Source organism: Pyxicephalus adspersus, chromosome 3, assembly GCF_032062135.1.
Source record: "Pyxicephalus adspersus chromosome 3, UCB_Pads_2.0, whole genome shotgun sequence".
Lineage (NCBI taxonomy): Eukaryota > Metazoa > Chordata > Amphibia > Anura > Pyxicephalidae > Pyxicephalus > Pyxicephalus adspersus.
The window spans coordinates 73,592,403-73,605,814 of NC_092860.1; the positions used below are offsets into that span (position 1 = coordinate 73,592,403).

Genomic DNA, 13,412 nt, shown 5'->3' on the forward strand with positions numbered 1-13,412 from the left:
ACAATCACACTGGTCAGTAAAAGAGACAATTAGACCAGTAATAATTTAAGTGTAATTCTAGCCATTTTTTAATAGGGTGAGGAAAGGTTTAGGTCCTCAGGTAGTTAAATCTTCAGTACGCCCTGGAAGAAAAAAGGGGCAATCTCACCAGTGGAGACAAAAATATATACCAGAGATGAAAAAAAAAAAATATGAACTTCCAATGAAACAGAATTTTTTAAGTAATAAGTGCAACCCCCTTTTTTAAATAAAAAAGGGTGCAGCACTTCTCCCTAATTCTCGACCGCCTAGGTCTCATGACGTAGGAAGAAGAACCAGAAAGAAGAGCAGATGATGGCGGGGCCCGGAGTGCTGGCTCCAGGACGAATGACGGAACAACCTGATGCAGGACACCCCCGGGGCGATCAGTCCACACTGCGCGATTGAAGGCAAGTGTATTTTTTTTTTTTTTTGCCGTTTTCAGTTTAGTTCCTCTTTAATCTTTGACATGAATTTTGGCAGAAGTTATCAAGAGATTTGCTCCTGGCTGTTTGCATACCGAGTAATTATTTAACAAAGCAGTAAAATATTAATTGCAATAAATGCTTGAGGCCTTTAAAGCATGTCTAAACCCAAAAATAAAATGTAAAACACTGACTTTCTGTCTCAGAAAGGTAGTAAGCATGCCCATTAGTAGAAATTCAAAGCTAGTTAAACACACATATTCACATATATAAAAAAAAATCTAAAACAATATCTTTAGGCAAGAACTAGAACTTTATATTGCTAATATAGTTTTGTAGGACATTTCAGTAGGGGGAAACTTCCATTTTAACACCCTTTAATTAAACTTTTCTCAGTCCTGTCTTTTCCCTGATACAGCTCATGAAAACTCTTATTTTGTTTGATTCATACTTGTGGTTTCTGATGGGCCATTATAAAATTAAATCCCCGAACCTACTAAAGCTATGTAAACGGGGACTGTGCATGCGCGTGGACGGGTAGGACGCTCTCCTTCAGGCTCCCGGTCCCGCGCCCTACATACGGCTGGCATACCACCGCTTACTGACATCACGAGGGGACGTAGATCACAGCGCAGTATCAGGCAGCAGGGAGACACACCGCGACCACGTGAAATCGGCTCCTTCTTTCATAAAACGGGCTCTTTGGAGGAAAAATCAGAGGATTCCCCTCCCCCCAAGATGGCGCCCTCATCACCACGCGCTCCTCTCGGTTCGCCACGGGACTTACATACCGGCTCCTCTTCCAGCGGTGAGTCACCTCACATCAGTGGAGAGTCCAGAGCAGAGCTGCTAGGGCATGTATCCGGGGGAAACACGTTTGCCTGCTTGGCTGTGCAGGCTGACCAGGGACACAGGAGCACAGTAGCATCCCCCCCCAGGAGGGGGGCTGCTTCTAGCAGTGACAGTGAGGGGGAGGAGGATGCTCCCTTTACCAGACGAGATCTGCTGGCATGCTTTAGCAAATTTGAGCATACCATTAAGGAGGAAATGGCTACCTTTAGAAAGGATGTGTCCATTAGGATGGATGACTTTGAAAAAACGGCGGCTGACATACAAGTACAGGTGAACCAGCACGCTGAGACCTTAACCTCTCACTCCATGCTGTTAAAACAGTTGTTAATGCAACAAGATGACCTAGAAAACAGAAATAGGCGTAACAACATTCGTCTAAGGGGCCTCCCGGAAGATATTGCGCCTCCTGCTCTACATGCTGCAGCCACAGCGATCTTTAACTGTCTTCTGCATGCTGCCCCTGATTCGGTGATTGAAATAGACCGCATTCACCGAGCTCTAGGCCCTAAGAACTCTGACCCCTCCAGGCCACGGGATGTGATTTGCAGGGTCCACTCCTTTGCAATTAAAGAAGCCATAATGAAGGCGGCGAGGCAACAGGAACCCCTTCAGTTTCAAGGCTGTGAGATACAACTACTGCAGGATCTTTCCCGCCATACCTTGCTGCTACGTAAGGCCCTGCGGCCAGTTTTGTTGGCGTTAAGGCAACGGGAAATTCCATACAGATGGGGCTTTCCTTTTCAACTAACCGCACATAAAGAAGGGAAGACAGCGATTTTTCGATCAGAATCGGACCTCCCGTCCTTTTTGGCAACATTTGATCTGCCCTCCACTTCAATTCCTAATTGGCCAACGATGCCGAGACCTCTACCACCACCTCCAGCTGTCCAGTGGCATATGCAGACGGGCAAACACCGACGTCGCCGTGCTCCACCTCCTCAAGATGGACTTACCTGATCTGGGGTTTCAGAAGGACTGGTTCTACTCCATCTAGAGTCCTCACCTTCAGAACACTTTCTTTGAACCTTACACATCTGTCTATCTGTGACCTCCAAAGGACATGTGACCCACCCCTTCAGGGGATGGGTCTGGGTAATTATATATCATATAAGTTTGTATTGCAGATTATCTGTTGAGCTACTCTCAGGCGAATTGTGTAGCTTGTTGCCACTTTCCAATTTCAGGTTATGCCTAAAGTTACGTCACTATATACTTCACTGTTGAGTCTGTTGAATAGACTCCCAATTCTTGTTATTTAATTGTATGCACATTGCCACTTTTTATATGCGTCCTATACTGATGATGTTGACGTCCTGGCTAATGCGGTGTTGTTATCACCAGTTTCAAATTTATCCGGTATTTATTAGGCCGTGTGTGGGGGGTGGGCTGGGGGCCCCCACCCATGCCGTCATAGAGTTTGTATACCTCCCCCACCTAGGCCTCTCAGGTTTTCTGAGACTTAACACCTTTTTGGTACCTTACGTACCTCGGGTACTTAGTTACTTGGTTGTCCTCCCCCACCCCTTATCCCCACCTTCCCTAGTCCTCCCCCCCCCTCCCAACCCCTCCTTGTGTTTGAACCTTACCTTTCCCCTAAATTTGTCCTATCTGCCCCCAATCCCCAAGACCGGATTGCACGTCCTTTGACCTCTGCGTTTGATCTGATTGGTGTTTCATATTGTGGTGACTCATTGTTGCTGACATGGACCGTATTAAGTTGGTGACATTTAATGTCAAGGGCCTGAATGTCCTGGAGAAACGTTCAGCACTGCTGACCGAATTGGCGAGGTTGCGGGTCCAGGTGGCGCTACTCCAGGAAACTCATTTTAAACATGACAAGATTCCCAAATTATTCAATAAGAAATTTCCTACCAGTTACCATTGTGGCTCGGTAGACTCCAGATCTGGGGGTACCTCCCTCCTGATCTCAGGGTCGGTGCGATGGCATCTTATCGATATATACAGAGATCGAGAGGGTAGAGTATTGCTTGTCAAGGGCACCCTGGAAGAACGTCTTGTAACCTTTGCCTCTATTTATGCCCCCCAAGTGCATCACAAACGATTTATGAAAGGGATGCTTGAGAAGCTGGGGGAATTCTCTGATGGTCAGCTTATCTGTGGAGGGGACTTCAACTTTGCTCCTGATCGTGACCTGGATACATCCGGTGCGGCGGGTCCTGCTAGCTCACATCTTTCCGCTCAATTGAAACACTGTCTACATCAACACCAATTGGTTGACGTATGGCGGATCTTGAATCCAACTGGTAGAGATTACACATTTTATTCCCACCCGCACAGGATGTATTCACGCATTGATCATTTTTGGCTTAAACAAAGAGATCTGACACAGGCCGTGGAGTGCAAGATTGGGAACATTGCTTTCTCAGATCATGCCCCGGTGATCCTCACGTTGCATTTAGCCTACACCTCCCCCAAATCATGGTACTGGAAACTCAATGAATCGTTATTGGCTGACCCAGTGGTTGTGGCGGAGCTGACCGCAGAAGTGAGAAGTTATTTTGCCTTGAATGTTGCTCCTGAGTGCTCCCCCACTGTGATTTGGGAAGCACATAAGGCTGTGATTAGGGGAATTCTTATAAAACACGGGGCTAGATTGAAAAGGGAAAGACAGGCGGAGATTGCTTCCACTTTAAAACGCCTGCAGGAGTTAGAGCTCCTCCATAAACGCTCCTTAGACAAACAGGTGGGCTCAGAGTTGCTTCTTTTACGCCAGAAATTAGCCTCGCTCTGCCTTGGCAAAGCACGGGCAGCCCTGGTTTAATGCCAGAGATCGTATTATGAACATGGGGACAAATGTGGGCGGGTGCTGGCAAGAGCCCTAAGAGGCCTCAGGGCCCGCACACATGTATCTTTCCTGGCTACTGACTCTGGGGGAAATGTGTACCAGGTGAAACAGATAGCTGAAAAATTCAGGGATTATTACGCCTCCCTGTACAATTTAAAACCATCTGATCAGTCGAGTACAGCACGCAACTCCCATCTGGAGAAAATACAGCGTTATTTAGAGGGAATCACTTTACCGTGCCTATCTGATCTGGCACTTAAGGACACGGAAGCCCCAATAACTGTTGCGGAGTTCCAGGCGGCTATAAAGCAAACCAAGTCGGGGAAGGCGCCAGGCCCAGATGGCTTTTCACTCCCTTACTACAGGAAGTTCGCTGAGGACCTGGCTCCTCACTTTGTGGCCGCTTTTAACTCCCTGACAGATGGGAGCTCTCTACCGCTGGATTCCTTAAGGGCTATAATCACTGTAATTCCTAAAGCAGATAAAGACCCTTCGGCTTGTAGCAGCTACAGGCCTATTTCGCTTTTGAACCAAGATCTCAAACTCTTCACTAAAATTCTAGCTAATCGTTTGCAAAGACACATTCATGACCTTATCCACGTAGATCAAGTGGGGTTTATGCCTTCCAGGGAAGCCCAGGATAATACCCTGAGGGCAATTTCATGGATCCATGCAGCGGCCTCTTCCGACAGATCTTCGCTTCTGCTCTCAACCGATGCAAAAAAAGCCTTCGATAGAGTGGACTGGGACTTTATGCTGGCTACGCTCCGTACCATGGACATGGGGAACAAGATGATGACCTGGATCCAAGCTTTGTACTCGTCCCCTTCTGCATCGGTCAGGGTGAACGGAGAAGTGTCCTCACCTTTCAGTATCTCTAATGGCACTAGACAGGGCTGTCCCCTATCCCCCCTTATTTTTATTCTGTCTCTGGAACCTTTATTGTCAGCAATACGTTCCAACCCCGATATTCAGGGCCTTATGTTAAATGGTTGTGAGCATAAAGTGGCAGCTTATGCAGACGACCTTCTTTTCATCAGCACTAACCCTCTTACATCCCTACCGAACCTTATTCACACAATACTGGAATATGGATATGTGTCAAACTTTAAAATCAACTACTCTAAATCTGCAGCCTTGAGCATCTCGATGCCTCAGTCCCTTCGATCTCGTCTTATTCCATCTTTCTCTTTTAAATGGGAAGATAGGGCACTCCAGTACCTGGGGACTAGGATTCCAGCGCACCTGTCTCAGCTCTATGCTCTAAATTTCGCTCCCATTCTCACTACTATTAATAAAGATTTAGAGCAGTGGTCGTCTCTGACTCTGTCCTGGCTAGGTCGCATACAAGCAGTGAAAATGAACGTCCTGCCACGGTTCCTGTACCTTTTCCAGGCTTTGCCAATCTTTTTGCCGGCCTCATTCTTTAAATCACTACATTCTAAGGTGTTCCGCTTTATTTGGGGTAAAAAGGGCCACAGACTGAGCAGGAGTCTATTATTCAGAAGCAAGGACGGAGGAGGGCTGGGCGTCCCTAATTTCTCTCTATACTACATGGCGACCCATATGGTCCGAATTTTAGACTGGTTCCAACATGGGGAGTTTAAACAATGGGTAGGTGTGGAACAATCCTTCACGCCTGTACCTTTGACAGCGCTCCCCTGGTTACAGAAGCTCCCTCATCCGAATCTGAGAGCTCACCCGGTGATCTTTGCTATCTGGAAGGCTTGTCAGAGACCCATATTTAGACTCAACTGTCACCTATACCCTCTCCCTTGTATCCAATTATTGGCAATCCTGCCTTTCCCCCTGGGTTGGAAGATGGGAAATTCGGGGTGTTGCGGGAAAGGGGACTCCTCAGGGCGGAACACTTTGTCCACCAAGGACGTTGGGTTCCGTTAGAGACGTTGACGGATAGGATGGGTGACTTTAATCTTGATTTTTGGAGGTCACTGCAATTACACCATTTCTTACGGTCTCTCCCCCCAGAGCATTGCAATCACAGAGTGAAAACGAGTTTTGAGCTGACCTGTGTGGGAAGTGGACCACTTAGACATTCTTTGTCTTACCTGTATGCTGTGCTCAACCAGACCCCAGAGAATTTTTGCCCCTCATATTTGCGTGCGTGGGAGGCTGAACTGGGGCTTACTTTGGGACCAGAGCAACAATGTAAGATTTTCTCTTCAGTTCAACGGTCCTCTACGAGCAGCAAATATCGGGAGCTGAGTTTTAAGGTCCTCTCTCGGTGGTATAGGACCCCTGAACGGCTGCATAATGTTTTCCCAGAAGTCTCGGATAGATGCTGGCAATGTAATCAAGGGAAGGGCACCATGTTGCACATTTTTTGGTTGTGCCCATTATTGGGCCCCTACTAGGATCAGGTGAGAGCACTCATGCAGAAGGTCACAACTCACAATGTACCTAGGGAACCCGGGTTTTTCCTCCTGCATCATAACACTATTCCAGACAAGAGCTACAGGAAATCTATTCTCAAACATCTTATAGTGGCAGCGATCGCCTGTATTCCTATGTTATGGAAGACAGCGTCAGTCCCTACAGTGGGCATGTGGCTCCACAGGGTTAACGATATAATGCTCATGGAGGACATGACTGCGAGCCTGAGAGGCACGCATGAGAAATTTAATATGTTATGGGGTAGCTGGATTTATTATCGTGACACCCTGGAGTTCAGGCGCCACCTGGATCCGAGCCTCTCAGGATGAGGAAAGGGGCCTGGAGTATCTTGGGTTGCATTTATTTACCTGTTTTTTGTAGCACCTTTTGTAGCACCGATTGTCCAATGATGATGCTTTGTCTGTAACTGCACCACAAGTAACTACTGTGTATTTGATATGATGTGATATATGCAATGCACCGGTCTTTGTTTCCTATACTTACCCCTGTACTGTTCTGTTTTACCCTACGGTTTTATTGTTCCTGTCTATGTTGTTTTTCTGTGTTGTATTCTTTTTTCAAAATAAAATAAAAATAAAGAATGTTAAAAAAAAAAGCAGGAATGTAGCTACGAAAAGTAAATGACATTATGCTTAAGGACTTAAACTCCATTATACACAGTTGTAGAGAGAAATTTCTACATATTTGGTCCTCATGGTTGCACTTTCAAGGCTCTCCTGAATATGAACGCCTCCTGGAATTCCCTTAAAGAACGTTGGACTCTTAGGGGGGGCCTAACTGCCCCTATGCTGTGCGTTCTTGCACATTAATAGTTTCTAATATATTCTCTATACTAATGGGTATTGTATGACTAGGTATGTATACTTTTGTTGTGTGACATTTTCCCTATTTGGCCCTTCTTTCCCTTCTCTTTCCTGTTGTATGTTGTTAACTTATAAATGGCATGTTCTTTTTTCCTATATATAAAAAGAGAATGTTTAAAAAAATAAATCCCATAAACCTCTATTGCTGCAACAAATTCTGCAGAAATAGTAGAAACTAAAAGCAAAAAGAGTGTGAAACAGAGTACTGAGTACTTTATGCCAAGAGTGTTTTCCAGAGTTTTTATGCCAACATGATGCATTCTCTACAGCCCTATATACTTTAAGCTGTGTGTACTCTACCCTTTCTGTATTTGGCAACACACATTTTCAGCAATATGTTCTACAGTACCTCTTTTGTGTGAATAAACCACACAAAAAAGTAATATTCAATAGCAGCTCTCTGGGTATTATCAAGTATTTTTTTTTTGTCTGGGCACCTTATGACAATCACCATTTTATCATGTTCTCTTCTATAATGGCTGATTTTAAAACAGGTTTACTGGTTAATATCAGAATAAAATTGAGTTTTAAACTAATAAAAAATATTATTAATCTTTTTTGCCACCTCCCTGGTTTTGCAGTGTTGCCTAAGAACAATTAAAATATTTTCAGCTTGTAGGTTAGAAGTGCACTGCTATGCCATGAGATACAGTGAACCTTGATTTCTTTGTGTAAATCAAGTCAGTAAAAACTGTTCATACTTACAATGCACTCCAACACTAGTTTTGTTGTAGATTTGATGACAGACCCAGCTAGGATCACCTAAATAATGAAGTAAAAGGAATACATAAAGTCACTGTGTGAACCAAATGCCTTTGCAAACCTCAAGTAGTGCTAACATCATCATTGGGCTGCATTAGCCTGTTCAGGATAGAGTACAGCAAATACCAGTCTTTAATACAGGATGTTCCAGCTCCGAATCAAAATGTTTTAATGCATAGTAGATTGCTGCACAGATATGGAAAAAAATACACAAGGAACATCAGGTTTCAAGAATAAACATGTTTTTTTTATTTAGGACCTATTTTTCTCAGGGTCCATATTATTTTTTAATGCCTTTCAAAAAACACATTTGTGTGCTTCTGTTCCATCCAAGTTTTCAAAAGGGTGGTGTTTCACTAAATAGATAATAAGGCCTGTGCTGTGACCATGTCCAGGGACATCATGTTCTCATTGTTGCTGGCAGTACATATTATTCCAAGACCTCTGTTCAGAAGTCCAAACTAAGGTGGAGATTCATGGTGAGATATGCTCTTGGGTATTTGATGCAGTTCTCAGTTGAAGGTAAATCTAAATATATTTGGAACAACAAGGTTATTACAGAATATGTAACATGTTCAGGAACATGTTCTAAACAAAAGCTCATATTACATTTATGTAAATATTATATCTGGTATATTATAAAGTTTTAATCTAGTTTACTAAATATTTTTACATTTTTTAAATATATATTTAATATCATACCTTTTTGTCATGCATCATCGATTGAGGGAGACAGGAACCATTCAAATATGGCACCACGCTAAGGTGAAATGGGCACTAGGCAATTGGAAATTGGCAATTGGGAGCAAGCCTTTAGGACCTAATAAAACATACCTATATCCATGCATTTTCTTAGTGTTTTAGGTGAATTGACACCTTTATCTAGCTCTGCTGTACAAGAGTTGCTTACTCTAAGGTGTAATAGGTATAAAGGTAGGTATAGGTAGATAGGTATAAAGCATTCCATTGCTGTGAGGACAAGAAGCTTCACTCATGCAGATTCTGTCAAAGTTTTTTTTTTTTATATTTTATTAGTGGAGCTGACAACTGTTGCCAACCATCCTTTATATTGTGGCCAGGTTGTGAAAATCAGTTGTTTTTGATCCTGTCAGTGAAAAGTGGTGTAAAAATATTCAGCAGCATGTATACCACAGTCAGAGCCAGCCAATGTCTCTCTCGTGTGCTCTGGCTACTGTGAAGAAGTTGGTAATGTTGTGAAGAATCTACTCTGCTTCGACTGCTTCTGCTACCAGTGAAAATCAATATAAGGGACATAACTACTAAATACTATACATTATATTGTTCAGATAGTGCTGACCACTATGCATGCTGACCAAAGTGTTTTTTTGTCTCAACATACTAAGCCTTTTTATTTCTAAAATACATATATCCTTCAGTATTATGTGTGTTAAACTTGAATATGGTACAGTTCTATAAAGAATTTTTCCTAATTTAAATGATATTTATTTACTAACCTGTTGGCCTTTGTTGTTGTTATTTTTTTCCCAAAGTAAAGGATATTTGTAGTATTGAGCTGCTAATTTAAATAAAAAAAAATTCTGAAAAGGTATCTTGTTCCTATGCACAGATACCTTCTCAGAATTTTTTTTCCATTTGAAATAGCTAGCATTAGCTAGAATATACTAGCATGTCCTAATAACAAGCTCCAATGAAATGGAATTACCCTCTATATCTTCTTCTGAAATCAACCGTTCTAGAAGTCCTGGTCATTAAAACAATGCAATTAAAGTGTAAAATATTGTGCAACATATTGGTATTACAATTACTAAGACTAGAACATGCTGGAACAATTGTGTCAAAGTACATCTGGCAACCTCATCCAGATCATAAATGCAGTTTTCTCTGTAGGCCACCACTTGTGCAGTAGATATATGTGTAAAGTATACATCCAAGAGTGATGAATATATATGTCAGGTCATGGTTTGGTAAGGTCTAGTACATATTCTCATGAATTTTCACCAATTAGAATGTTTGACTGGCAAAAAGGGCCATATATATTTTTATGAACTGCCTAGGCCAGATACAATTCTGTCTATCTCTGCATTGTCTGCCAGATATTGACTACAATAAATTTATATACATATTATTTTGTGCAAGGCTATAGACAATATGTTCTTTGTTGCAACAGAATTCAACCTCTTCGTGCAGCAAGTAATGAGAAAGTATGTTTTACCACATCCTCCACCTTTTAAAAGAACCACAGCCATCTGTTAGAAAGAAATGGTTCCGAAGAAACATACTTCACCTCCTACATATTTATATAGGTATATATAGATACATATACATTCTCTAATTCACATAAAACAGAGATAAAAATAATATATTCAAAAGTATAGAAAAACACTGGAACGTGCTAGTAAAAATAACAATTACATTTTGTTTCAACAATTTCCTATAAAAATATTTTATAATAAATTTGGATGATAGCTTGAGGCAGCAATTTTGACAGATTCTGTAATAAAATAACAATGATACATGTGGGGATAGCCATATGGACACTAACACAATTTGTTGGGGGAGAGGGGGTTGAGCGTGTCTTCAGGTACAGTATATGCAAGGCTTGTTGGTTTGAGAGAGATTTAAAAAATGTTGGCTTCAACAAACAGGTCAATACATTTTAAATGTAAATGCTTTTTAATAGATAATTGTACACTAGAATGATCATTGTAAATACAGAATGTGATCAAGCCAAGTTTTATAGAAAAGCTGTCAGCAAGTGCTCTTATGTATGGCTACCCCAGTCATCAGAAATTCCATAGGGCCCAATAGGACCTTGGCATCTTGGTCAACACTAGGTATTTTCACATTGTGACTAGTCTACTCTAAATGTATTGGCTAGTAATGTAACCAATGTCTGAGAATATAAATACATAATTTTCTCCACACTGCCTGAAGGAAACCACAATGCAAAGGGTGAAAACCCATATGGAGGAAGGAGACAGGGAGGTGTGATGTAGACCAGTGGCGTAGGCCAACTTATTCAGGAAAGAAACCGATACAGCTTTACAAAATATAATCACAGACACAATTATAATAACACTAAATATTGACATATATTGAATATTTGACATACATTGAATATTTCTCTATATTTTCTTAAGCAAAGTCTTCCCTATAGTCACTAAATTATAGGACAAATGTGACATTTATTCCAGCGCAGCGACCTTCTGTACATTACGCAGCTAACAATAGTGACAACAACAGTTAACAAGTCACAAGTTACATATTGCTAATCCTTGTAATACAGACAAGAAATTCTGCAACAGCTAAACCACAATATGACCAAAACAAAGGGAAAACGTTTTGCAAAATTATCTTAATTTAAAGCAAAACAATGAAAAAGTGATATGCCTCTTGCATTTAGACATTATGAGCCTGATGTATTAACATTCTTCATGACTGGAGAATTTAGACTATCATTGGAGAACCTGGGTACTCTAGGAAACTTGGATTAGATATGGGCTAGGATTAAAAATATTTGCTAAATAGGAGCACATACTTTTTGAGATTTACTCAGATTCTCCCATGATAGTCCATCTTCAGACTTGGACAGCTTAAATAAATCAGGCCCTTTATGTTTACAATGAATTTCAGCTGTAATATTATATTTTATCCTGTCTAATATTTTATCCACAGACAAAAGGGGCTCAGAATTCAAGAGGTATAACTATAAAAAGGCAGATGCTTCTCAAGTAAGAGTAAGAAAACTGACCATCTTTCCTTATACCACAAAAATCATAATGACACTTGAACAGAAAGTACTAGTCACAATACCTGGTTAAACTTCCTTCACCTTGAGAAGTTGCTTCACCGTGGCAATGTCCTTCATCTCTTTAACAAAAAAAGCACAAACATAATTATTCACGATCACATATTTATTACCCACCACCAGACCCCAATATCCTATAGTAGTCAGACTATAGGTCAAATAAAGAGGCTCAGTAACTGGTGCCTAAGGTGATTATTAGTAATTGTTGCAGGAATAAACAAGTGTTGTACAGACAGACTGCTCAACTAATGCCAAACAACCTGTTGCATTCTATAGAGAGGGAAGAGCGGAGGTCAAGTGGGAAGCACTCCGCTGCAATAGTCCTTGTAACCAGTTAGTGATTCCATATGACCATGTTAAACCAGGTTGTGGAAAACCCATACTGATTTTAGATTTTCACCTGAGATTACCAGAAAGAATTATCTCTAGCTGCAAAAATCATGCACCTATGCAGTCCTATATATGTAGGCCTATCTTCCCTCAGATCACTGCATTGACAGAAAGGTGGTCAGATATGCACACACAATCGATGCAATGCTCAGACACCGCTTTAAACTACACAATGTGCAAACAAAGACAGCTTGGCTCAAATGGTCAAACATTATTGATTCTCAGTAAGGGCAAAGGAGGAGATGAACATCCAAAACAAATCACTCCAATGCCAAATGTGACACTGGGCAACACCAAAAAAGAGTTTCCAACTAAAAACCAGCAGCATCCTGTGTGAATGATTGGAAAATACTTGTACCTATGCTTATTAATGCAAAGCAATCATCGCTGGCATGCAAGCATACAGGCAGGAAAAGGCAACAAAGATGGTGCAGAAGATACAGTACAAATAGTAAAGATGCAAAATATAAATCATGGTAAATAATTGCTATATTCAACAAATATAGTGGATTATAAAAAAAAAATCTATTACTAAAACCGGGTATTTCCATGTACAATGCATACAAAATAACTACATTTTAACCCACTGATTCTATGGGTTCTTTTTTCATAAAACAGGGAATCTGACATTCCCTCATTGGAATCAATTACTGCCAATAAGACATAAAAAGTCACTCATCTGTACTGTAGCCTCAATTCATTTCACAGCCAGCAACCTTTATGAACACATGCAAGAACGCAATAGCACAGCTGTGCACAACAAGAAAGCTGCACTTTTTGACCTGGTTGGGCCTTTGACAAGTACTTACGTTAAACACATACTATTGTCTGCAAGGATTCTGAGGGCAGCACATGAGGTGCCAATGGGCCACAAGTTGAGCAAAGTGAAACTTTTTTGCATGACATTTTTACTAAGGTGCATATTTATGAGGACCTTAACCACCTGAGCGTTACACTGATTTCTAGATATCTGTTCCAAAAGCGTCACAGGTTTTCATGAAATTTTTTTTTTTTAAATTGTAGACCTGTAACTTACAGAAATATGTCCGAATAGGGTTCTAGTAGATATCATGAATATAAAAAATGTTTGA

General features: G+C 41.3%; 1 protein-coding gene across 2 annotated transcripts in view; it reads right to left on the minus strand.

Annotated features, from left to right (window-relative positions):
* Positions 1–8,366: 8,366 nt before the first annotated feature.
* PPP1R3B (protein phosphatase 1 regulatory subunit 3B) overlaps positions 8,367–13,412 on the minus strand; it is a 22,066-nt gene continuing 17,020 nt past the window's right edge. For both annotated transcript variants that reach the window (XR_011919893.1, XM_072405243.1), the window contains 2 exons: positions 11,937–11,993; positions 8,367–8,669 (listed from right to left, as the gene is read on the minus strand). Coding sequence is in view for 1 of the 2 variants with exons in the window: in XM_072405243.1 (XP_072261344.1) it covers positions 11,941–11,993 (53 nt within the window). In the remaining variant the exon portion in view is untranslated. The remainder of the gene's footprint in view (positions 8,670–11,936; positions 11,994–13,412) is intronic.